The sequence below is a fragment of the Streptopelia decaocto genome, assembly GCF_964273445.1.
Source record: "Streptopelia decaocto genome assembly, chromosome: 4".
Taxonomy (NCBI): domain Eukaryota; kingdom Metazoa; phylum Chordata; class Aves; order Columbiformes; family Columbidae; genus Streptopelia; species Streptopelia decaocto.
The window spans coordinates 48,382,723-48,407,375 of NC_138658.1; the positions used below are offsets into that span (position 1 = coordinate 48,382,723).

Sequence of the window (24,653 nt, forward strand, 5' to 3'; positions counted from 1 at the left end):
TTTTTCACAGAAAAGGGTTGTATCCCACATAAAGTATTAGCAAAAACTGAATTCCACTGGCAGGACAGTCGATGCTGTACTGCCTGGGATGCTCTCTCTGAAACTCTTCTGCCTCTTGTACTTAGTAAACTCTCCTGTGTTCTTTGCAACTTTCTCCCTTCCAAACTTTTGCTATTTATTGCAATGTGGAGGTCCCGTGTGGTGCTATGAATTGTGAGTATGGTGGATTTAGTGGGGGTAGCAGGGTTGTCATACCTGGCTCAGTGGTTGTCCTCACCTTGGCCAGCTGGGGATGCCACAAAGGTGTCTACCTGCATGGTGTCTTATTTATGCCTGTTTTTGCCATGGCCCTTCTATCATAATGGTGTACGGTTCACTGCAGTGTCTTGTTTGGTGGCTGCTGCTGCTGCTGAGTAGCTCTGGGTTTCTCTCCTTAAGCCTTTCTTCCAGTCTGGAAAAACCAAAGTGGGGCCTGCTTCTGTGTCCTGGAAGGCTGAAGGAGGAGATGGAGGACCACAGAGCCCTGCTTGTGTGCCTCTGCCTCTCCAGTCTTCTAACTGGGAGGTTTTTGTGTCCTGTCTGTGCCACAGAAGAGGACCTATGTCTCTGACAGGTCTGGGTAGTCACAGATATAGACATTTGAGTAAGTCTCAAGTCTTCCCCTTTCCATTTTGACTCTAACTCTCAGGTCCTGCTGCAGGTTGCACAGCTTTTATGTGGCATCACTCATAGTTATTGGGGCTGTTTTGTTTGAAGATAATTCTTGCAGGCCATCACATTTCCTTGAGGAGGGAAGTGAGAGAAGATAAAAAGCATCTCAAAAAATGCATGGTACAGCCAAACCTGAATGGAATTCCAGGAGATAAAGGAAGTTACTTCTCTGCCTGAATTTCAAAAGACTGCTGGAAACACTTTAATTTGAGCTTCTCAAAAAGAAAGAAAAAGAGAAAAAAAGAGAAAGAGAGAGAAAAAGAGAGAAAAGAGGGGAAAAAAAAAAAAAAGAAAAAAAATAACAAGAATCCTCCTCAAAGGAAAATTTTAGACAATGTAATTACAGGAGAGCCTACCAGTTCATCTTAGACGTCACTTCATTCTGTACTTTATGATTTGCAAAGTAACTATCAGTTCTGTAACACTTGATAGAAAACTTCAAAATATAAACAAGCATAAAAGCTTGCCTCATTTTTCATTTCCATTATATTGTACAGTGGCAGTAAATTATTACAAAATCCATCCAAAATGACATCTTGTTTTGAAAACACTGTGAAGCATCACAGAGGGTGCTTGAAGGGGATTCTATTGCAGTGTGATTTGCTACTGCTCACCTCCATTTCTTTTGGTCATTAACTGCCTACTGGGTCAATATTGCCAATATTCCTTAACTCACACCCAGGGCCAAGAAATTTTGATCAAGAAGTCTTTACCACTCGTATTTTGTTTCAAACCTTGATTCTTTGGAAAGCTAATAGTACTAAGTAGTACTAAACTTACTACTGTTGAAAAGTAAAACCCAAATAATCTGAATTACGGGAGCGGCTGAGTGGACCGTACAATACTGACAGATGCTTTGAACTGAAGATCTTTTCACTCCACAAAACATTTCAACAGACTGCTAAGCGTTCTTCTGACAGTCTTAAAAATCTGGAAAAATAAAGGTTTCTAGTTGTGGGATGGTAATGATAGGAAGGAAACAAGGAAGGAAGGAAGGAGCGAGCATGCATGCATGCTTCTTCCCTTGGTGGAAAGTACAAATGGGCTTGAGTCATTTGTCAGAGGACAAAAGATGCTGCATGTCAAGAAAAAAATGAGCAGCAATAGCAGAAAAGCAGTGATCAAGGCAGGAACGCTTTCTTCTGCAAAGTGACGGTGCTCTTTGGTGTCTGGCAGAGAAAGGGGCACAGTTATGAGTCTCATTCAGAGGTCTCAAGTAGTGAATCCTCCAAAGCACAGTATATGTGCCCGCATGTAGGTGCATAGGAAATAGGTGATCCTGAATACAGAGGTAGAAGAGAGAAAACTTTCCTGTTTGGCCCATAACTGTCAACCAACTACAGCAGGATAAGACTTTCTAAGATGAATTGTGGCAGATAATGCTGACTTTGGGGAGTGGAGGGGGAGTGGAAGAAAAGTAAGCTTCCACCAAACTATGGGCTGCTCCATGTGCCATGGGAATGAGGGGGTTTCAGAGACCAGTAGCTGAAGCTTCCTGGAGAACGGGGCATATGTAACATAAATCTTTCATATTCAGTGCTAACATAAACTCATATTTTAAAGAACAATGAAAGTGCCCCTGTTCTGTATTTATTTGACTTGTATTTAAGCAAAGTATTTGATATTCTCCTGTTTAATCATTTTTTCTGCAGTCTATGAGGCAGCCAAAACTAGTGATAGTGCAAGTAAAACAGAAGGGTTCCTAAAGTAAAATTTATTTGTTTTTCATCCCCCATGAAATATAACTCTCCACATCCAAAAAATGAAAAACAGTGAGGGATCTGTTCTCCTCTTTCTGCACACATGTAACTCTATTTAGCAGCAGCAAGATTAACACACACCCATTAACTCTTTGAATGCTTGCCTTCTGTACATTAAGAGCAGCCTGAACATTGGGTAAACTGATGCATGTATGTTATTAGGAAGTTGCACTATTTAGTTTTTTACTCTTAATATTACTGGTATCTTTTCTTGGTTTTCATCAGAAATTCCCCTATACGGTTATAGAAACTGCATTTAATTTTCTGTAAAGTAGATGGAGCTACCATTCTAGTAGCGGAAGAGAGAGAATCTGCAAATGAGTTGCACCCAGGTGTAACTCTAATGGGTGCTAATGGAGGGCAGTAGAAATCATTGAGCCCCTTTTAATAAACCTGTCCCTTTTCAGAAGTCTTAAAAAAACACAATAGTGTGGTAAAACTAATTTAATTGCTTCTGAAGAACTTTAGAGTCCATCAGGAAAAGGTATATCAGAAGTTAACACTATTATCGTTATTGATTTGCACTCTGGTAACTTTATACCATGCACACTTAGAAATAGTAGGCAAATATAAATATGAGATGAAAGCAGAATAAGAACACAAATGTACTGCAAATGTATACAATAATTTGACTTTACATTTTAATATTTAGGCTTGCTCTTATATTCGACCAGGAAAGAAAAAAGAATCTTAAAGATGTATTAACTTCTTATTATTAAATTTTGCCTCTGAAAGTAGATAATTTTTTTTGGCCTGGCTCTGCATGTTATTTTCCATTTTCCTCAGCCTCCCACACGCTAATGACTTGTGCATGGCATTCTCGTACCTTATGAATATATTTTCTTTTTAAGCACAGTCTCCACAGAGGTGGAAAATGTGAATGTGAAATTAAGCTTGCCATCTTCAAAGAAGGTTAAAGATCTAGGAGCGTGTACAACTCTATCCTGAAAATCAGCTTGTTGAGACATAATTTACAGAGGTTCAGTTGCACAGGCATAATTCTGCATTTCTTTCAAGATGAATACTTTTATACCTTCAGGCATGTGATTTGTCAAGGCAGCTTTTTGGCCTGGTGGGCAATCAGAATTTGCCTTAGTGGACTGAAATGACCCAGAACAAACTTGGTACTTAATCTTCTTTATTGCTGAAATCAATAAGCAGATCCATGCTAAGTGCTGACAGTTCTTATGTAGGGAGTGAAAAGTAGAAGCGTCTGCTCCTTGAACCTCTAATATTTTATGGGCCAGAAGTTTTATTTTGTTATTTGACAAATAACATGTTAATTTTCTTTTATAATGCATAAATTAATATTAGATATTTCCTTTGTGTTAATTTGCACATGTAATGCCACAAGATTAATGGATCTCAGATGCCATCACCCAGAAGGCCTGATACATCAGTCACTGAGAAATACCCTCCAGGATAATTGCATGGGGAGGGTGGGCTCTGGCCGAGTCTGAGAGTCCAGGTGAGTGGCACAGTTATGGCTGACCACAATGGTTCACAAGCTGCCCTTCTGGAGAGATCCATCCTAAAGAAGGGTTTCCTCCTTTCCTTACATTAGTAGATCCCAAATATATTCACCAAGTTTGTTTGTTTTTTCAGGTTTTAGAATGTATTTAATATAAGGAATACATCAAAACCTTAAACTAGTCTTCTTAGGGTTGTATTTTTAATTACTACACAACAGCTGATTTCCCTGGAGTTGCATGTCACACTTGTAATTACAACTTGTCCTAAAAAGCATGAAACAATAACAATAAAAATGAGAGCCACTGACTAGGCCAAAGCTACTCATTAGACAAGTGGTTTAAAACTTTGGTAAATTTAGCATAACCCTCAAGTTCTACTCTAACTCTTTGGGAAACAGCCAGAATTCTGCACTCCATGAGTATCTCTGCATGATGAAGAAATACAAAATAACTTGGTATGCAAAACAACCATAAGACATAATGCCATTTATACCCATGGAAATTAATATCTTATGACAGACATGGTGAAGAGAGACTTATTGTCAAATGTTGGCTCTGGAGCTACTTGCCTTTCCATGTGCCTGTTTATATAATTTTTGTTTACTTGATATTGGAGAGTAATCAGAAAAAAAGTTATATTGAATTATGAGTCCTGTCAAGTTTTGTATGAAAAGTATTAAAACTTTAAACAAAACCGTCTTCCACATTCCTGTCCTTCTGGTCCCACAGTCTTATCTTGCTTTTACACTGTTGTTTAAACTGTTCCTTCCTTCTTAGTTTTTGTGGAGTTTTTTTGTTTGTTTTGGTTGGTTTGTCATTTCTTTGTTTTTGTTTTTTAGATATGATTCAATAACTCACTCTTTTTTTTTTTTTTTTTTTTTTAATTATTTCCTGTAGATGTTAAAACGATGAAACCCTGTTTCCTGCTGGAGCAGTGAGCAACAGCCATGACATCTCCTTTGGTCCTCCGTGGAAGGTATGCTACAGCCTGCTGCTGAATTGTTATGACATGTCTCTAGCAATCAGAAAGAAAAGCTGGGAAGAGCATGTGACCCAGTGGATGGGATTGGCTTTGGAGTCTGCGGAGTATAATACAGCATGTCGTCATGGACTTGTAGCTGATAACTTGCAGACAAGTATGGAAAAAGATGAGGTTCTGAGTGTGGACCGGAAAGAAAAATGCGCTTCATTTCCAGAGTGCTGTTATAGTGGAGAGCCGATTGGCTTCCCTGCAAAGCAGCTGGGAAATGTTTCAAAAGAGGTGGATGAAAATGATAACCACGAGGATGACGAACATTTTCTGGAGGCCAGCACAGAAACTCTAGTCCATGTGTCTGATGACAATGATGATTGTTCAGCACTCAGCCTGGATAGTGTTAATTACCATATCCCTGCTGTGGAAAGGGAACCAGAAGATGAAGAGGAGAATTTAAAAGGAGCAGGCTCCTTAACACACATGGTACCAATAACTGAGGGTAACAAGGCAACTGAAGCATCTGTAACAACTGGAGATACAAGCAAGGAACCTGGCTGTGACACAGTTCCTAAGAAGGAGATGGAAGAAGAAAATGTTTGTGGTATTGGCCAAAGCCTGGAGCTTTGTGATTGTGAAGGCTTAAATGAAGTAGTAGATGTAGAGAAAGAAAATCTTTCTAATTCTCCAAATGTGAAAGAAATTATTATGCCCGGGAAGCAGCTGCTTCATACTGCTGTAATTGCACAACAGCGCCGGAAATCTGATGCTTTTAAAGACGGGCTTGGAAAGTCTGAGTGTAATGTGGTAGAGAGTGGGATTTCTTCTGAATCATGCAGCAGCAGTGACAGACGACTATGTTCAGCAGCAGAATCCAGCGACTGCCTTATGCAATCTTCTCCTTGCTCCTCCATCCTGGCAGTGGAAAATGGTCTGGTTGAATGTGGTTTCACAGAACCTCAAGTGGCCCCTGAAAACAAATGCCTTTCAAATGTCAGTTCAGTAGAAGACATTCAGTGTTTACATGTAAGGGATCATTTGACCACACAAGAATATTCGGACAGTCAAGTGAAACTGCGCAAAAGAAAGGTAGGATGCTCATAAACTGCAGAGATATTTTTCTAATGTTTTCCCCCAGTTTATGAAGATGATTCCATGACTAACTGATTGGAGACAAAATGTATTTTTCAGCCTCGTTTCAATAACTTGTCAGATTTTTCTTCACAGTTTTGAGAATAATGTGTCTATACAACAACTGAGTTTCATGAGCTCTTTTTAAGGTCTGAAAATGGTAGAGCTGTGTATTTTCGGAGGTGCCTTATAATCGCTTTATTTTAAATAGATATATTTTTATATACATGTTATATATGCTGTTCAAGGCTAAATGAGTAAGTGTCTTCCGTGGCGTTGGCTTTATTTTTGGCTTTCTGCTAGTAGGTATCATTAGCCCTCCTAGAAAACAGATTGTGTCTAGAGGTTTGGAAGCCTTATTGAAAAAAGAGAACAGGGAAAAGGTGCAACAAAACTTTCAAAGGGAAAAAAGGAGTGGAACCATTTTTTAGAAGTTCTTTGGTTTCCAGCTCAGCCCCACAAGCATATATTCTTGAAAAAAAAAAAAAAAAAAAAAAAAAAAAAAAAAAAAAAGTATTACTGAGTTTGAAACAATGTTCTGTAATTTTAAAGCAACCAGAGACTCTCACTGCCTACACAGAGTAAGGAAGAGTATCATTACAAAATTTCAGTGGACAGATTCTCTGGTAATAAAATTCCAATTGGCTTTCGTGGGAGGAAATGTGCTGGCTATGGTGCTACAGAGTTCGTCTTAAAGTCTGGATTTCCAAGCTATGCTGCTTATACTTGCTAATAACCAATTTGTAATTGGTTACTCCTTTCTCTGTCTTTTTTCATTTAAGATCATTCAGCTTCTTTTGTCTGCTTTTTTCAAATCTGGTTTCTATTACTTGTGTGTTTTTATGTTGTTTGTTTGGTTTGGTTTATGGGTTTGGGGTGGTTTTTTTTTGGTGGTGTGTCTCTCTTTTATTTTTTTTTTCCCTTCATCAGCTGTAGAGTCTCAGTTGCTGTTTCACTAAAGCACAAATTCACACATCTAAGGTACTAAATGCCAACACAGCATCCTGAGCTGCTGCCCATTGCTTTCTTGTGTAAAACTTTTCTTAATATTAACATTCAACTGATATGCTTGGAAGCCGTATGTAACTTTTACAAAAGGTTTCAGAAGCCCTCAGAGCCAGTCTTCCTTTGGTAATTTATGTAATCACAGTTAATGTGATAACTGTTCAACTCTGAGTTGCAATTAAGAAATGGAAACCTGACTAGCAGTACAGAAATGCTAAACTTGCCCATCTATAGAAGAGCATCCAACTGTAAAACTAAAATAATAACCAGATTAACATCATATTTGAGAACTAGTTATTATAACAGTATGGTCAGCTGCCCTATTTTAGCATGTCTTTATGTCTTTTTTTTTTTTTTTTTTGGTAAGCATAGTAGTTAAGTGATGCACACTTTTCAAATGGTTAGCAAAGATTCATTGTTATAATATAATTTCAAAGTCCTATCACTATCTGAAAATTCAGATAAAACTTGTTTTTATTATGTACAGATACAGTCACTGTGCTGTGACTCTGTCCACATTACCTTTCAGTGTACCACGCCATATTTTTTTAATAGCTTTGATGTTGCTACCCTGTTTCCCTGAAAATAAGACCTACCCCAAAAATAAGACTTGGCATAATTTTTCAGGATTTTTGAGGATGCTTGAAATATAAGCCCTGCTCCAAAAATAAGCCTTAGTTACAGTTCATTTAAAAAGTCACTTTAAATAGTGTTCAGACAACTATCCATGTAAAAAAGTAATAAGTGTTGGAGCAAAGATTAATATAAGCCCCTGACTTATTTTCAGGGAAACAGGGTAGTTTCCATGTATCTCTTTGTGTCTTGTTTTGAGGTAATGTACTCATCCTTTAAAAGTACACTTGTGAGAATTATATTTGAGAATATTTTTGTGATTCGTGTTTGTGCCATTAAATATTTTAAAAGACAGAATATAAAAATTCCAGCGAGACTAATGGTGAGGAAAACTAAGAAAGGACATGAGCATAGAAAGGAGCAAAATAAGGAGGGGCTTCAAGAAGGTTGAGGGTTACGTGGCCGCAGCCAGGGCTAAGCTGTGTGCACTGCAAAAGGGGATGGAATCTGTAGATCTGAAGGAGTGACCTTGTACCACTTTGGTTAAAGAAGTCTTTAGCAACAACTGTAAAACGTTTGGCAAAAGGGAAAAAGATATTATCTGCTGTTGCTTCTGGTATTATTTATCTCTAAGTTCTCAGGACACTTCTAAAGACAGGGTTCCTGTGTCCAGGATTTTATCACGTATCTCTAATTGTACGCTATTTTACAAAAGCCTCTCTGTGTTGGTAATAATCTCTAATGAAAAATGTGCCTATGTTTACAAACTTTCCCTGAAAGCCACTTTTGTAATTTTAACCAAACATTAGAAAAACAACAGACTTGAAACTGAATCCATCCATAAAACTATTTGCTTTGCAGTGACAGGAAGACTTAAGGGATTGGAAATGGTATATAAAACCTTTTCTCTCAAGGTCAGCAGTTCAAACAGTGCAGTTAAGGCCTAAAACACACCACTGTCTGATTAATGCTTAGTGTCAATTACAGTTACACATAAATACGTGCTCACAGAGGTCAGAATATGGGGAAAGGCACATGGAGATGAATTGCTAAAGGTGCCTGGGCACTCAAACCTTAAGGTGGCACCTCAGGGGATCACAGAAAGGTGCTGAACTTCAGATACTTCCATGACAGTTAAGATCTTGGGACCTTTGAGGAGACATGATTCTGCTCATGCTGGCACTAAATTCTTCTGAAAACCTGTTCCTCGTTAACATATTTTAAACTGCTTTTAATTGTGGCAACAGAGCATGACCTCCCCTCTTATCTTTAGATCTGCTGTATTCAGACTGAAGCTGAGGTGAGACAGTGTGGATCTGTTGTGCTTGTTCTACAGATGAATGCAGGTTTGAGGGCTTAAGGGCTTAAAGTTTAGCATCTTTGACCAGCACTAGCTCCATTTCAGTAAATTGCTTTAGACATGATGGATGTACTGACACTGAAGATATTTTTTGCAAACAGGTCCAGCTGTTACAGCATTCTTGGCTCCCTCAAAGTCACCAGGGTTCAGATGGTTGATGCACAGCATCCTCTTTTCCTTTGTTTTCCCAGAAAGACTTCCTAAGTCTTGGAAATAAGAAACACCTGGATTTAATTGTAAGAAGTTAATGATGTTAAGTCTAATAGAAAGATTCCATAGTAATCAAGCTTTCCTGTTTGTGTTGACTGATAATCAGTTCAGTTTATCCAGAACATGAAGCTGATGGTTATTAATGGTTTAGAGTAGCAGGACCATAAGTGATTAACTATATGTGGCTACACCAAACAGACTCTCCTGTATGCTTTCCTAGTTAAATGAATTTTTGATTTTTAAATAGTCACTTCACTTAAGAATTATACATTTTGAATTTCAAAGAGTGGAATAATCTTTAGAACTAATGAGCAATTTGTAATGCTTGGGGCAACCCAAATCATGTCTAAGTTCACATGTATAATGCAATAGAGCTTTTGGAGGACAATATAATACAAAATCAGAAGAGTATTGATTGTTAAGAGAATACCAACAAAGGAGAATATTTAATTATTACACACTGATTTCTCAGACATCTCAAAGCAATTTTCCTTTGCAATGCCTAATATTGTTGTTATTTTCATTAACTTGTGTAAGAAACAGGTTCTAGAGCTGCTCAGTCACTGGAGAGAGGCTGTTGTCACAGTAATTTTTTGAGAAGTCCGTAGAAAGTGCTTTGGAGTAAATCTTCCAAAAATAAACTCTCCTGGACTTAGAAATCAAGTTCAAAATAATTCAGACAAACTTTGGATCAGCATTTGAAGTTCTGGTTGCTTATCTAAGTTGAATATTAATTCTGAAACTTTTGGAGTTCTCTTCCAAAGTAAAATTTCTGGTTTTCTACAGAGATTTTTGATTAAAATTATTAATAAATTCTACAAGATTAGAGATGATAAAGTACTGTTAAATTTACTGTACAAATTACAATGAAATAAGAAATTGATACATAATTATTGGTCTCAGGAAATATAATTGATGTATTTTGCCTAGTGATTTGAACTTTGTTACGTCAGCTGCATTCCTTCCAAGAAAAGGTATACCCTAGAATACTGCTTCAGGAAGGGCTAATTTGGGTACCAAACTAATTGGATTATATGTGATGAACTTGTATCAGTTTCTCTTAATGGGTAATCCCAGACTACTTTTCAGTCTTGTTAAAACATTTTGCTTATGTCTCACTGAAAAACAAGAATGAAGTAAACAAACATATTGGTGTGCAAATTACTCATCTATTTTATGATATTTTTGCTTTAAATATTTACTACTTGCAATCCTTTATGGTGGCCTTCTTAGAATCTTTCCAGTTTCTAACAGTTGATGTCATCTTAAAGTCATTCCTACAAGACCAAAGAGTATAGTAGTCAGGGCTATTTCCCAATGCTCACTATTATTGCCACATGTTAATCCATATTTCTAGAGTAAATGATTTGTGGTTTGCAAATGATACTTAAGCAACATGACAGTAGCAGCCAGTGTCAATGAGATGCAAATTAATTTAAGGTTATTCAGAAGGATGACGGTAAACATAGAAAGAAATCCAGGTAGAAGGTTACCTGGGGTGATATAGGTCTTTATTGCAGTGGATTTCCCCACATAAAAGCTGTGAGTTTTTTAAGTGTGGGTTTGCATTTTGCATTTTCTGTACTGTTGCAATAACGTTTGTTTCATTATTTCATCAATTGTAATTATATTAATATGAGAAAGTGAAAAAAATGCATAGTTGAATTTGAGCCTTTCCATCCCTATTTGCTTTTCGAGTATTATGCTTGCCCATGAGATGTGAAGCCTGACTCTCTTCTGTTACAATCTATAATAAATTATGTTTTATAAGGCTAAGACTATGCTACTTATGTTGAGTTAGGAAGTTAGTTTCTTCCAGGAGTGTCTGCTTCTATCATCCTGTAAACTTACTCCACAGGAAGCCAATGGAGCCTTTTCTGTTGGCTTAGTCCTCCCAGTAATGTACCTGGAAGAGATAGTAGGAAAGCTTCCAAAAAAAAGTCATAAGAGCTACCTATTATACTGAAATGGTTTTCTTACCACTTTTTCCCTGCCATCTCTGCTATTCAGACTGCATAATCCTTTTCAACTGAGCCCTCACTTATTAGCATTAGATTCTTATTTAAAATGTAATTTTTGTTGTGAACAATAGTATCCAATATTTTAGATGTTTTTTAAATTGCTGTTAAAATACCAGAGATCAAGTTTCCAGACCTGTCACAAGTATGTCTTTCTGAAGTCTTTATCCCCCTTTACCTCAATTCTGTCTTAATTGAATGGGGATAATTTAATTATTAACTATTTTTAATACCAATTTTAATTTAGCTTTTAAATCTTTTAAACTGTATTTTTTTAAAATAGAAGCGGCTTTAGTAGGGATCCACTCTAAACTATTACTACATAACTAGTAACATGTAGGTACATGGAGGCTTGTCAGTGACATGTACTTGTTAGTGTTGCATTGTAACAATAACTCAGAAAAGTCAGCATTGAAAAGACAAGCACAGAAAAGTACAAATAAAAACAAGAGCAATATACAAGAAAACTTAAAAATGGAAACGTACACTTTGCTATATCGTGATTTCATTATAGGGAATTGAATTTACTTTTTTTTTCTGAGATGCAGTCTGCAAATATGTGTCAGTCAGAGGTAGATGACACTTCTAAAAGTTGGTGGTTTTCTAAGTCAATTATCTTTAATTGCACTTTTGCAAAATTTGATGCATAAATGCATTCATTTTGCACAGTTCATGTTTTCCCATTGAGTACTATTTAAAGGTAATCATCTTGCCAATATTCTAGTAGAAAATCCAACAACCACAAAAAAAAAAAATCTACATTCTCAGATTATGATGATTGTTAGAAATCCTGAAAATGTGGACAACAATGAATATTGTTTGTATTGTTTGGAAGGCTGCAGAAGACCAAGGCTTCACTGCTTCATTGTCGTCATGGGAGACCAAGGCTTCACTGCTAAAATCCAGACACTAAAAAAGCATTCATGGATGTCAGTGAAACTACTGTGTTCTTAGAGTATGTTTAAGTACTTCACTGAACTTGGGTGTTATAATAATTTGTAACCTTAGAGGCTACAGAAGCCAGTTACTATAGAAGCACTACCATGTCAAAATTACTTTCAAATTGTATGGTTCTCTTACTATATTTCCTGTAAAATTCTGACCTGCACTTGTGCCAGAACAGTTTTGTTTTCATAAACAGACATGAATAACATAATCTTAGCATGTAGGGAATGTTTTTTCTTAGTTTTGTGAAGGAAATGGCAAATGCAGATAATCTATTTTTAAAGATGATCATTCAAACAGTGGAAATCTATTTTATCATGCATGGAATTTGGATTTACTTTTGTTCCATTTCTGCATCTCCTGTAATTTTCAGGCTTACTAGAGGTTTTTCAAAGTTTTGCAAACTTTCTAAAGGTTTTAGAAAATAGCGTGGGTCTGTTTTTCCAAGCTCATAATGTGAATATGAACACCATCAAAATCCACAACAGCTTTTTGAAAGGTTAATTGCTACTCATATCTCAGAGCTACAGTCTGTAGTATTAGTACTGTGGGCAACTATTACTGAGCTCCACAGTTGCTTCACCACAAAGAATTTGCTGCATTTGCACATTGCTATTACATGGTCATGATTTTGTAGGCATTGGGAAGAATCTGGCAAGAGCTGCAAGTAAAGCAAAACAAATAGTATGATTTCTTTAAAAAAATATTGAAACCTTCTTGGCTGTCATGAATATTTGTTTCTCTTTTCTGCATTGAAAACTTGCCTCCTAAATCTAGTATTTAATAATGAGGACATGGTTCAAAAACACAAATGGACTAAAACAGATCTAAGTTTTTAAAATTATGCATATTATCTATGGTAATTAGTAGAAAGTCGTGGTCATAAAGCACTCTTATTATTGTGGTTACATGACCATGAATTTTCTCTGTTGCTCTTACAAAAATATGTATCATAAATATTTTCTCCATCTGGGAAGCTAAAGAATGCTTTCCCACAGACTTCCTTTGTGTTTGGACTGAAGTATGATGTATTTCAAACAATCTGAAAAGTATTTAAAACAAGCTCAGAACAGGATGGGATGATTGCCAGGCCATTACAGTATAACCTTTATGCAAATTTTACTTTGACACATATTTGTGACAGTGTTCAGCAATAAATTTTAAAGGCTGCCAGCGTTGTCTAGACTGCAAACCAAGAGACTGTTGCACATCAAGTGCAATAGTTGGAGTTCAGCTACCTAAAATGGTCATGAAAGTATTTGTATTTATACACGGTTCATAGTCACGCACTATCACTTCACCAAAGCAATATTACACGCTTCCAGGAACCAGCGTAAAGAGCTTTAGTTTCATGCAGTTTATACTCAGAAATTTCTAATTTTGTGCAGGTTTGCAATACTTGTCTGGAAGAAAACTTTTAAAACGTTTATTTTAAAAATTAATCTTTTAAAAGTTCTGATTTGTAAGGGCTGATTATTTGCTGTTTGTAGTCTATAAATTCTCTGTTGTAGGTCTTATTTAATGGACAGATGACCACTTCCTAAAATGACACTAGATTTGTAATTAATACCACATTTTTGAGGGAATGAATGGGCATAGTAGGCACAAAACAAATTTAGCAGTTTAGCAAATGGGAAGCAGAATTAAAACACTTCAGCAAAACCTTCTGGATTACATGACATCACTATCCACAACACACTTTTCCATTGGTTAAAGAAAAATTTTAAAAAAGGATTTTGCTGCTTAGAACTGTTCATCTGGCTCTTTCACGAGCATAATGTTCACTTTGAATTAGGAATCAAGTGAAAACAGAGATATCTGAGAGGTACACAGAGATACAGCCTCCATCAAAAAATGCTGAATACAGCAGTAACCTGGGAAGTCAGTATTAAAGCGTTCCTGCCTATATTAAAGAGCCTTTGAAAGAGCCATAGCTATGGCAGAGCAGCTTTTTCAGCACAACCCTCTACTGCAGACATGACCTGTGCTGAAAGCAAAAATTTTTCTGTTAGTGGTGCTGTGTCTGAGGAGGAGGCACAGAAGAACAAGCCACCTTGACCAGCTCTGGAGGCTGAGGCTTTACAGCAAGTTCTTTGCTACTCCTGTTGTGAACTATTTGGCTGTAGTATAATAGCAGGATGTTGGGGAAGTCCACAGGTATCTGAGCAGTCCCCATGCAGTAGTTAAAAGCAGGCAAGCAAAGAGAATAACCTGTGGGCCGAACTGCAGACCAGTAGGAGCCATCTGCAAAGCATTTTCTGTCATTGTTTTTTTGGTGTTTTTTGTTTGTGGGTTGGTTGGTTTGTTTTCTTGCTTTTTGCCACGGTAATACGTATGATGTAAAGGTACCTAAAACTGTGTTGCTCATGCTTGTGTCCTTCTACTGCTCTCTCTAAATGGCAATGTTAAAGGTTTGTGGAGACAACGGGGTCTATGCTACAGATAGGATGTATTGAATATTGCTTTACAAAATGAAACAATACTGTTTCTGCTGCCAAAAACTATTCCAGGCTCCAGAGGATATGGCCTAAAATGGTTATGAATTCAAATTTAGAGGGATATTCTTCCTCCTATGAAAAAAATCCAGGCAGTAATACAGCTTCATTACACACATATATATACATATATATATATACACACACATGTCTGTGTGTGCTGGGGTGACTGTATTGCAAACGTAAACCAGATCCTCGCTCTCCTTCATAACTCTGTGACAGCTGATGTCTAATGCTTTTACAACAATGGAACACAAGGAACTTGGCTTATGCATGCTGCGTTAAGGAAAAATTGGCTCACTGTAACATGAGGGTGTCCTTCAATAATGTGCCATATTAGAGCAATAACTTTCATATCTTAAGTTTCACATTGTTTTTGGAGTCTCACCTTACATAAAAGCTAGAATAACAAATGCAATATGTAAAATATTTCTGTTAAATGGAAGTTTATTTATCTCTTCCTGTAAGATGCCCTCTTCCCAAATATTTTTCCACACAGCAGGTTCAATTAAACAAAGGTTTCTATTTCAATACCCTGAGTGTCTTATTCATTTCGACAGTTTTGCTCTAGTGTAAAATGTATCATCTAATACATTGATCTAAAAAAATTCTTTAAGGAGCTGATTCTCTTCTTGTACTACCTATTTTAATCTTTTGGGTGGTATCCTCAACCTTTTTAAAGAAGACAGTTTGCATGCACTAATAATCACTGGTATGTGATTCATGGCTGTTTGATATGAAGGCATAAAATACATGAAAAAAAATCAGCAGTGCTAAAGCTAGTGGCTTGTGCTGCATGTAACCTTAGCTTCGAAATATTTTAAAAGCTGACATCTTTAGTACATTGAAAATGAAAAAGCAAAAATTTGGGAATGTAAACTAAACTTCTACTTTCCTACCTCCAGATTTTCTGAAACACTACACTTTTCTTCTGATAAATGCCAAGCTGTATTTGTCTCACACAAATTTAGTAGTGACTGTATGTGTACATCACACCTCACTACATCTGTTGAAATTATTCCAGCACAGTAAACTCACCTGTTTACAGATATTCTTTACTGCTTGAAAGATGATAAAATGATGTGGTAGATGAGCATTATCTTGTTTAGGCTTTACACTTATAGGAAGAGAAATAGCCAGAGAGTGAATATGAGAAGAAATAGGACAAAAAAGACAGGGATATTGAGGATGGCTTTTAAGTGGGATAAGATTAGAAAATAAGTATGTGGAAGTTCATTTATTTTCCATGTAGTGATCATTCAATTCTCAATTGCACAAAGCTTTCTCAGCTCATGAAAACGACTCCCGGTTGATCCGTTTGTCTGTTTCCAAGCCTTCCTCCAATATTGCTAGTGACAGTCAGAGATAATTTAAGGATAAATTCCTCCCTATCTGTACCTTGGTTAATATTCTTGAGGGTACATATTCCGCAGGACTTGTAATTTAGCACATTTCACAATATGACTTCACTAAAAGCTTCATGAATTGTTTGTAACTCTTACTGTCGGTTCTTTTGCAATATATGTCTTAAATCAATTGATCGTGTTTTTGCAGACTGAAGCCTATGAATAGTTATGACTGTGGAGAAATCAGCTTTCATCAGATTCAGAAGAAATACATATCTTCCTGAATTTTCCTCTCTTGGAAATAGTAACAAAAGCCTCAGATTAGAATGTAAATTGATTTTTTTTTTTTCTGGGTCATCCATGGTCTCTGTTACACAAGAAAATCCTACTTCATCCTACCCATACTCTTCTAATCAGCATGTTAAGATCGCTAATTCTTTGCCCTCACTCCTGCATCTTTGGAAATGTTTTGATATTTTTTTCTTGTTTAATATACTAAGTGTAGTGTGGTTTTATTAAACTGTTTAGCCTTTTGGAGCTTATGCATGTATAAGGGAACGATCATTCAGTGACACGAGAATACTGTGTGTTTTATTCCTTGCAAGCATCATCATTTCACAGGGTTTGATTTCAGGCTCCAGGCAGCAGCCAAGCAGAGCCGTGCAATCACAGGTTAGGAAGGGAATATGCAGTTGTTGCAGAAAAGAGTGAACAGCTTCCACGAGTCCTATTGCACTTTGGTGTGAGGGAGAGAGCTGTCCCAAACACCCTCAAGAGCTGTTTTTGTCATGGTGATGATAGTTCCTAGTCTCCTCACCCAGCACTCATTTCTACAGTTGCATAAAATCTCTACTCAAATTCATTTATGAAACTATCTGACAAAAAAATAGCTGTTCTGTGTCTTTTTCATGGCTTCCTTAGCAAGTATGGTCTGCAGTGACTTCATCCCTGATTCTGGGCTTCTCTCTCAGTCCTCTCCATTACACACAACTCATGCCGGACAAGCTCTCTAGTGTCAACAGCATTGCCTCATGAAGCATAATAATGACAGTTTAAATGTCAGCACTGTTAGTCATTGATGATTGTCTGAGGGTTTAAATAGAAATGTCTTATTTTCTAGCCACTATGTTCAGAGGGAGTGTTTACCAGCAGCAAAATATAATTGTGGAGCTTTGATCTTTGCTTTGAAATGTCTTTTAAAGTGTAAAGAAAACTCGTCTATGCTGAGAACGACATTAGAGGCTATTTCTGGAGTTAGACCAGGATTCTGAAGGTGAAAGGACACTTCTCCAGCTCTCTCAACAAGTCCCTGGGAAAGTTAAAAATAAGTCTTTCTGAAAAAAAATTTGGCACTTGTTATTTGAGAAAATTTCTTTATTCCAGGAACTGCCTCATGTAGCAGAAATTTATTTACCATCTGTGTAGACTTGAAAAATTTTCCATCTTACCAGATACACAACTGAAATAGAAACAGATTTTCCGTCCCTATGCTTTCCACTGACCTCTGCTTTAAGAGAGTGCTGTTGTGAAAACTTATGAAATTTTTTGTGTTCTCCAAAGGGGAGTAGCTCAATTATAGCCCATCTGTCAAACTCCGAAGTTCTAGTTGTGACCTCTAATGATGTCACCTTGCTGTTGCTAAAGTGTGTCACCTGGGGGAGGGAAAAGAGGAGTTTACAGACCCAGAGGCTTAAAATATGTGCTTGTTTTAACTAACATTATAGTTGTTTTAATTACTGTTACAGTACTGACTTCTGATCAAAAAATAGTCACCTGAAAAATGAATTTATTTTTGATTCAGTACAGATGTATTGCAACTACAAGGGGAGAAAAAAGTTTTTTGTTTTGTTTCAAAAAAGCTGAATACTGGAAGTAACTGCTGAATCTTGAAGTAACTGGTGCTTTAAAATTTGAAGCAACCTGTCTGTTCGTAACTCTGCATGTCACTCCTCAGTACTGGTGTGAATACACAGGCCAGAAACCAATACAAACAATTCCTGGGAAAGAGAAAAGAGAAAGGATTTCAGGAAGAGATGTCAGGGTACATAAACTTAACTTTTGTTTGCAGTTGCTGGTTGTTGGGGTTTTTTTTCTTTCCTGTCTTCTGTGGGTACATTCTACTTGTCCTTTTATGCATGTGGAGCATCCTCAAGAACCATGGGGACTGATTCTTATTTGATGCTTAAATGTCTTTTGATGCCAACTACCAAAATAATACTTGTGTGAGTGATGAGTTTGGTGTAAAAGGCAGGTGTCGAAAGCTTCATATTTGAAATCCTACAGTCTGATTTCCTTAAAGAATAAAAAACTAATAATAAACCCACCACCACCATTCTTATTATATTTGCATTTTTTTTTTCTGCCTTAGCTATTTTTATCTGCCTCAGTGTTCATTATTTTTTGTTGAAGGGGCTTGTCCTATATAGGCCTATCACAGATGCTTTTGTATTTGTAATTCTGAGTCTTTGAACTAGTAAAACTGTATGAGATGCGATATTGTTTTAACTACAGGTATTACTGAACCCTTTAATCTGGCAATTCTGATATGTATTTTAAATTGCATTCTGTCTATTTTTGGACTTTTGTACAATTTTTTTATTTGACTGCACATGGTAAGGTAAGCTATTTTATATTTGAGAAAAATCATGTGGCTGTGAAAATGAGCAGGTGTGATTTTTAAACCATTCTATAATCTTTCTCATTGCTAAAATGAGGAAATTAGAGTTTATATTTTCAACATGCAACTATATGGGTTATTCAACAACAAATATCCTAAAATGTGAGTTGCAGGTCCCAAAGAAGCAGAAGTTTTTCCCATTGTTTTTAGTTAGGTTTGTGCTAGTGGGTTGAGGCACGTATGCGCTGTAGTGTTTTAGTTTGGGCCAGGACCATGCTTTTGAAGTGAGTTTGCTGATTGATGTAATATAAAGCATGATAAGTGACATGGTGAAAGATGTGAGATAGCGAGATTCAGTGTGGATTTCCTGATTTGATAGCTGCATGGCTGATTTGATAGATGCTAATGCAGTACTTCACAAATAAAAACTGTATTTCAGGATTGCAAATAGCCAGGAAAAATTTTTCAGATATAAGGAAGGAAAAAAGGATGTCAGAGGGTAGCAGATTCATATCTGCATAGTGCAAGAGGTATGAATTGAAAAACTAGGTATCAGATGTAGTCATAGTATTGTGCACTTCCTCCATTTGTAATGTGAAGACGTTCGACTGCCCTCTACCCCAACCAAGCAGGCTGCAAGATACATAACTGTTATAACTGAACAACATTATCAACAAGTTTTCTGAAGACAGATTTATAAAAGGGATCAGTACATTACAGTTTCCTTTTAGGTGAATTTGAGAAATATTCCATGGTAGAAGAATGTGGGTTTCTGACTTGAGGTTAAAATTTAGCCCCTAAACAAACGAAGCAGTCTCTTGAGATTTTTATAGTTTTTGTTTCAGCTGTCTGAAATATATCAGATCAAATGTAAAACTAGTGAAGAGTATCCTTCCCCTTCTTCTTTCTAGTTCTGTCATTAGTTCCCAGTCGTCTTGTGGTAATGTGTTCATCCTGTTGGCCAGCTGTTCAGCTCTCTGTGGAAGCATCCTCCTGATGTGCATTTCCCAACATTTTACAAGTCAGTGTCCTGTTCCGCTTCAACATAAAACTTCTTTGAAAACAAAACTATATACCACCGGGGATCTAGACAGCGAACGTAATATAAACATAACCAAAGTCAGTCTGAATAAGTGATGAATGAGGAAATAACAACTATTACTCTGTATAAGCACTAAAACGCTCTTCGTATGTGTTTGAAATAGAAATAGAGGTTATGTCTTGTATAAGAGGGATTTTTTTTGTGTCTGACATAATTAGCTTTCTTTTGCTTCTCTGAACTACTGCCTGTAGTATCAGGGAACTCTTTGTTTCCCTTCTGTAGTCCCTTGATATTAAAACCCTTTAGCAAAGCAAATAATTTCCCCACCATTGATATTAGTATTAGCTTCAGTCTTCGATAAGGGCAGAATTGTGACCTAGAAGGTAAGGTTAGTCCATACAGGGGGAGTAGAAAGTGTACAAGCAGACTGAAACAGAAATAGCTGATTTGTTCCCTCTTAGCATACATTTTCACCAAACATGGCTTGTGGGATTATTAAACACCAAGTGTTGAGGGAGCTTAAAATAGACAAGGTTTTACCCCTGCTATTACCCCAGATCCTTCAAGACAAAAGAGAAATTCAGCAGCTAGAAATCGTTTCTCTCTCCTAGTCATCCCAAGGCAGTTTGAGGTGAGTATTTTTAAAATCAAAAATGCAAAGGAAATGTTTGTCTACAGTTTATTTTAAGACTCATTCTTTGTTTATTGTGAAGCCTATACATTTGATTCACTGGTATACAGTGCTTAGATTCCATTTGAAATGTAATTCTATACAGATAGGGGAAAAAAAACCTCTGTTGTGCAAAGGATTGTGTAAGTATAGTTTACACTGGGTATTTTGGATTTGGCCCTCTGTCTGATTTGGATTCTCTCTCTTATTTAACACCTACTGGGATTTGCACCCAGGCCACAATATCAGCAGGCACAGCAAATGTGGACTGTGGCTTAACCCAGTAATGCATAAGGAGGCTCAGTGTTAAGAGAAATCTATGGCATCTATTTGATTACACTCTTGGTCGTTCTGTGCCTGAGTGGTTCTCATTACTCCATGACAAATAGTGAGATTTGTCTTCTTTAGCATGACCAATGCATAAAATCTACCTTTGTCTGAGAGCCTCCATCTAGTATGTATATGTATTATGTAGCAGTAGTTTCAATCATTTTTGGCAGCATGTCGAACAGTTGCTTTTTGATTATACCATTTCACATGATCTGTAGGGAAATAAGATAAGCATTCATTTGTTCTAGTTAGGTTTGTCCTGTAGAAACAATCTCCATCTGTGTTTTGTGTTTTAAAAGGCAGAATAAGAATTTCCAGAAATATTCATTGTAGAAGGTTTTTGTTAAAAACAATATATAATATTTATCACATAATTTCCAGAAAACACCCTACCTTTTTGAGTTGTTTTTTAGAGAATCTAATTGAAATTAGCAGATTGAGAGAAGAGTTACTGATGATAATATCAGTGCAAGCATTAATAAATCAAAGCAGACAAGTCTTCTTATTTATTCTCAATCAAAGGCAGAGCTGGTGTTATGTCTTGGGAGTTCCTTGAATTCTAATACTTCATTAAATCTTGAGCGTATAGCATGCAGCAAAAATGAATATTTTATTATGATGAATATTTTTGGTATGGATGGAATCATATTAAATATGTAACTTTTAAAAGGAATATCCCAGTTGAAATAATGTACATAAACTAAGAGAAAGACATTATAAAAAGAGTTTGGCTGTGTCCCAATGATTTTTGCAAGCTTAAGCCTATTGACTGACCTTTGGTAGCCAGAAATTTTGAACTATCAGTGAAATCTGTTAATAAATAACCATTTAATTATGCTTTTTACTTAAAGGTTTCCTGTGGAATAAAATAGGAGTAGATTAGTTCAGATTGGGGCATATGACCTTTCAGGAGTGTTCTGATTACTTCTGCCAGATGTTGAAAGAGAGTTGCCTTGGCAGTTGTTGGAGCTTTTCACATTTCCATGGTTTCACTGAGTGTCAGAAAAGGTGCTCTCTTACTAGTGATGGAGAAATTTCAGCTAGGTTGTATCTAATGTGAAATGGACCACCTCACCTAGGAGAGGATACAGCCAGTTGTATGTAGAGAAAATAACAGCACAAAGTCTGGGTGTATTGGTGAGGAGGCTACAGGAAGAAAAAAAGACAATTCTGGAACAGTGCTCATTTATCACTTACTGCTGTACCCTCACTATCCACACAGAAGAATCCTATTCTTTTTCACTAAGTGAGTTCATTGGACATGACAATTTTTCTATAATCTTTTTATAAGAAGCAAAAGAGTTTCATGACTGTTAGAAAATATACTGATAGAAGGACAGAGAAAAATTTATAAAGAAGAAACAGGTCTCCAGTGTTAACATTTCACTTAACTGAACTGCTTCATGTGAGCCAGAGCCCCTAAAATCAGGCAGTTTTTGCTAAATCTTTGCTAAATTATGCTGCTGTGGAATTTACTAACCAGAAAGATAATGCTTATTCCTTGAAAGAAAAACTCAGTAGATTTGATAATTAGCTCTCAGAGGAGTCCATTGGTTATTTTACAGCTGTGGAAAAAAAGCGTAGAGACCTTATTTATTGACCTAGCTATCTGATAAATCAGGAAGAGATCAGTGTCATGGAATCCTTTTGAACAGACCACCTCCTGACACTGGGAAAGATCCAGTGGAGGTCAAAACCCTCAGCTTCCTGTCTCAGAGAGGAAAAGGAGAAAAAAATCTGATAAAGCTACACAGAGCTGCTTTGAAAATCTCTGGAGATGAAGGGAGGTGGGGGAAGAATGTTAAAAAAAAAAAATCCTCTTGTTAAATGTAGCGAGAAAGTGCATGCATTCAATAAATATCAAGAAAACTCTGATTTACATTTTTTCCAGTTTGATTACACTGTCAGAACTGAGCCTGAAACTTGAGAATCAGTAATGAAACATCGTTCAACAGACACAGTCAGAGAAAACACAGTCATTACCTCACTAACCAGAACGTTAAATACACTTCCAAATGTTACCACTCCAGGGATGGATCAGAGAAGCAGGGTTAATAACAGAGGAGAACTTAGCCCAGTGGCCAGCACTCTTGCTTAGGTCAAGTCCTGCTTTAGCCTTGGGAAAAATGCTTATCCTGCCTAGCATTTTCACATCCTAAAAACTGAGTTAGTGTTGTTTTCCTTTGTCATGTGTATTGTGAGGTTAACCGTATTAAAGGTGCACTGAAATGTTGTATTAATAAGAGCTGTACAATTACCTGAGATACATAGATAGAAGTTCCTCAGGAGTCTCAAAAAATGACTGTCAGTGCTGCAGTGTTGCTTCTGCTTGTTACACTCTCTTCCTTTCTCTATTAAAACTCATAGTTTGTTCCCAGTGAGGGCAAGTATCCCATTTTTGCAGCACACATATTTTTAAAATCTGACGAAATTTTGATACTTCACAGTCCCATATGAAATGAATTGTAGGTGTGCTCTTACTCATTTGCATGTGCTTCCTTTCTCTCTGAGGTCTCCATACAGCAGCTAGATAAACTAGGTGACTCTTTTCCCAATGCCTTTTTCTGTCATTCTTCTCCTTAGAATGATAGAATCATAGGATGTCCTGAGTTGGAAGGGACCCACAAGGATAACTGAGTCCAACTCCTGTCCTTGCATATGACAACCCCACAATTCATACCATACGTCTGAGGCCATTGTCCAATCTCTTGAACACTGACAGGCTTGGGGACATGACACCTCCCTGGGGAGCCTGTTCCAGGGCTCCACTACCCTCTGGGTGAAGAGCCTTTTCCTAATGTCCAACATAAACCTCCCCTGGTACATCTTCCTGCCATTCCCTTGGGTTCTGTCATTGGTCACCATGGAGAAGAGTTCAGCACCTGCCCTTTCTCCTCCCACGATGAGGTCTCCCCTTAGTCTCCTCTTCTCCAGGCTGAACAAACCAAGTGACTTCAGCTGCTCCTCATACGGCTTCCTCTCTAAACTCTTCACCAGCTTCGTAGCTCTCTTCTGGACACTTTCTAGTAGCTTTATATCTTTTTTATCCCGTGGCACCCAGGACTGCACACAGTGCTCCAGGTGAGGCTGCACCAGTGCAGAGCAGAGCGGGACAATCACCTCCCTCACCCGGATGGCAATGCTGGGCTTGATGCACCCCCAGTTGGCCCTCTTGGCTGCCAGGGCTTCCTGTTGGCCTTAAGCAAGTATTCCTTTCAGCTCTCTATTCATCTCTCTTCAGAAGTTGCACAAAAGCTCGGTCTTTTTTGAGGGTATGTACTATTGAATTTGATTGCATGTTTAGAGATATTTTTCTTCCTAAACATAAATGTTTGTGGCAGCAAGAGAATTTAGCATAAATGGAGTCAGAACCAGTCTTTCAAAACAGGTGACTGAACTCTGGACAAGAGAAAAAGAAACTCTCAGAATGAAAAGGCCTCTCTTGGGCATGGTCGCACTGGATGATAAACATAGCAGATGGATCCAAGTCAGTTTGGTGAAACCCTAGTTTGTCGCTAGCAAACTCTCAGTTGTTTCAAAAGGCTTCAGATTTCACCTATGGTCATCTAATTCTCTGGGCCTGAGAGTAAGCTCTCTTATTTCATCTTTTTGATGGAGAAAAGCTAAATGGTATTTTGCTCATGTTAATAAACAAACTGACTTAGTGGAAAAGACATATTGACATTTTTGTGTCATGTTGATATGAGTCAGAGGAACCAGGATTCAACTCAAATAACAATAGAGCTGTAGTTTATATTATATTGGAATAGTAATATTTATTTTAAAATTAAATTTTTATACAGTAAAAAATACTTTAAGATTCTAAATGTTCTGTTCTTCGAATTGAGAAATCACTGGTCCAGAACCACTTGCTACAAGGTGCCCTGAATGCACCTGAAGCCTCTAGTGTTCTTGGTGATGTTCATCATCAGGGAGGCCAGTTGGTGGTGGCTATAAATCCACCACAGTGTATTCACTAAGTATTTCTGCTTTGC

The 24,653-nt window shown here is 37.1% G+C and overlaps 1 protein-coding gene across 2 annotated transcripts in view; it reads left to right on the forward strand.

Annotated features, from left to right (window-relative positions):
* Positions 1-24,653, forward strand: part of DLC1 (DLC1 Rho GTPase activating protein) — a 220,144-nt gene that overhangs the window by 9,286 nt on the left and 186,205 nt on the right. The window contains exon 2 of one of the 2 annotated variants that reach the window (XM_082051724.1): positions 4,841-6,005. In XM_082051724.1, coding sequence (XP_081907850.1) covers positions 4,953-6,005 — 1,053 coding nt within the window. In that variant the 5' untranslated portion in view covers positions 4,841-4,952. The remainder of the gene's footprint in view (positions 1-4,840; positions 6,006-24,653) is intronic. The other variant, XM_082051725.1, reaches the window with a different exon arrangement.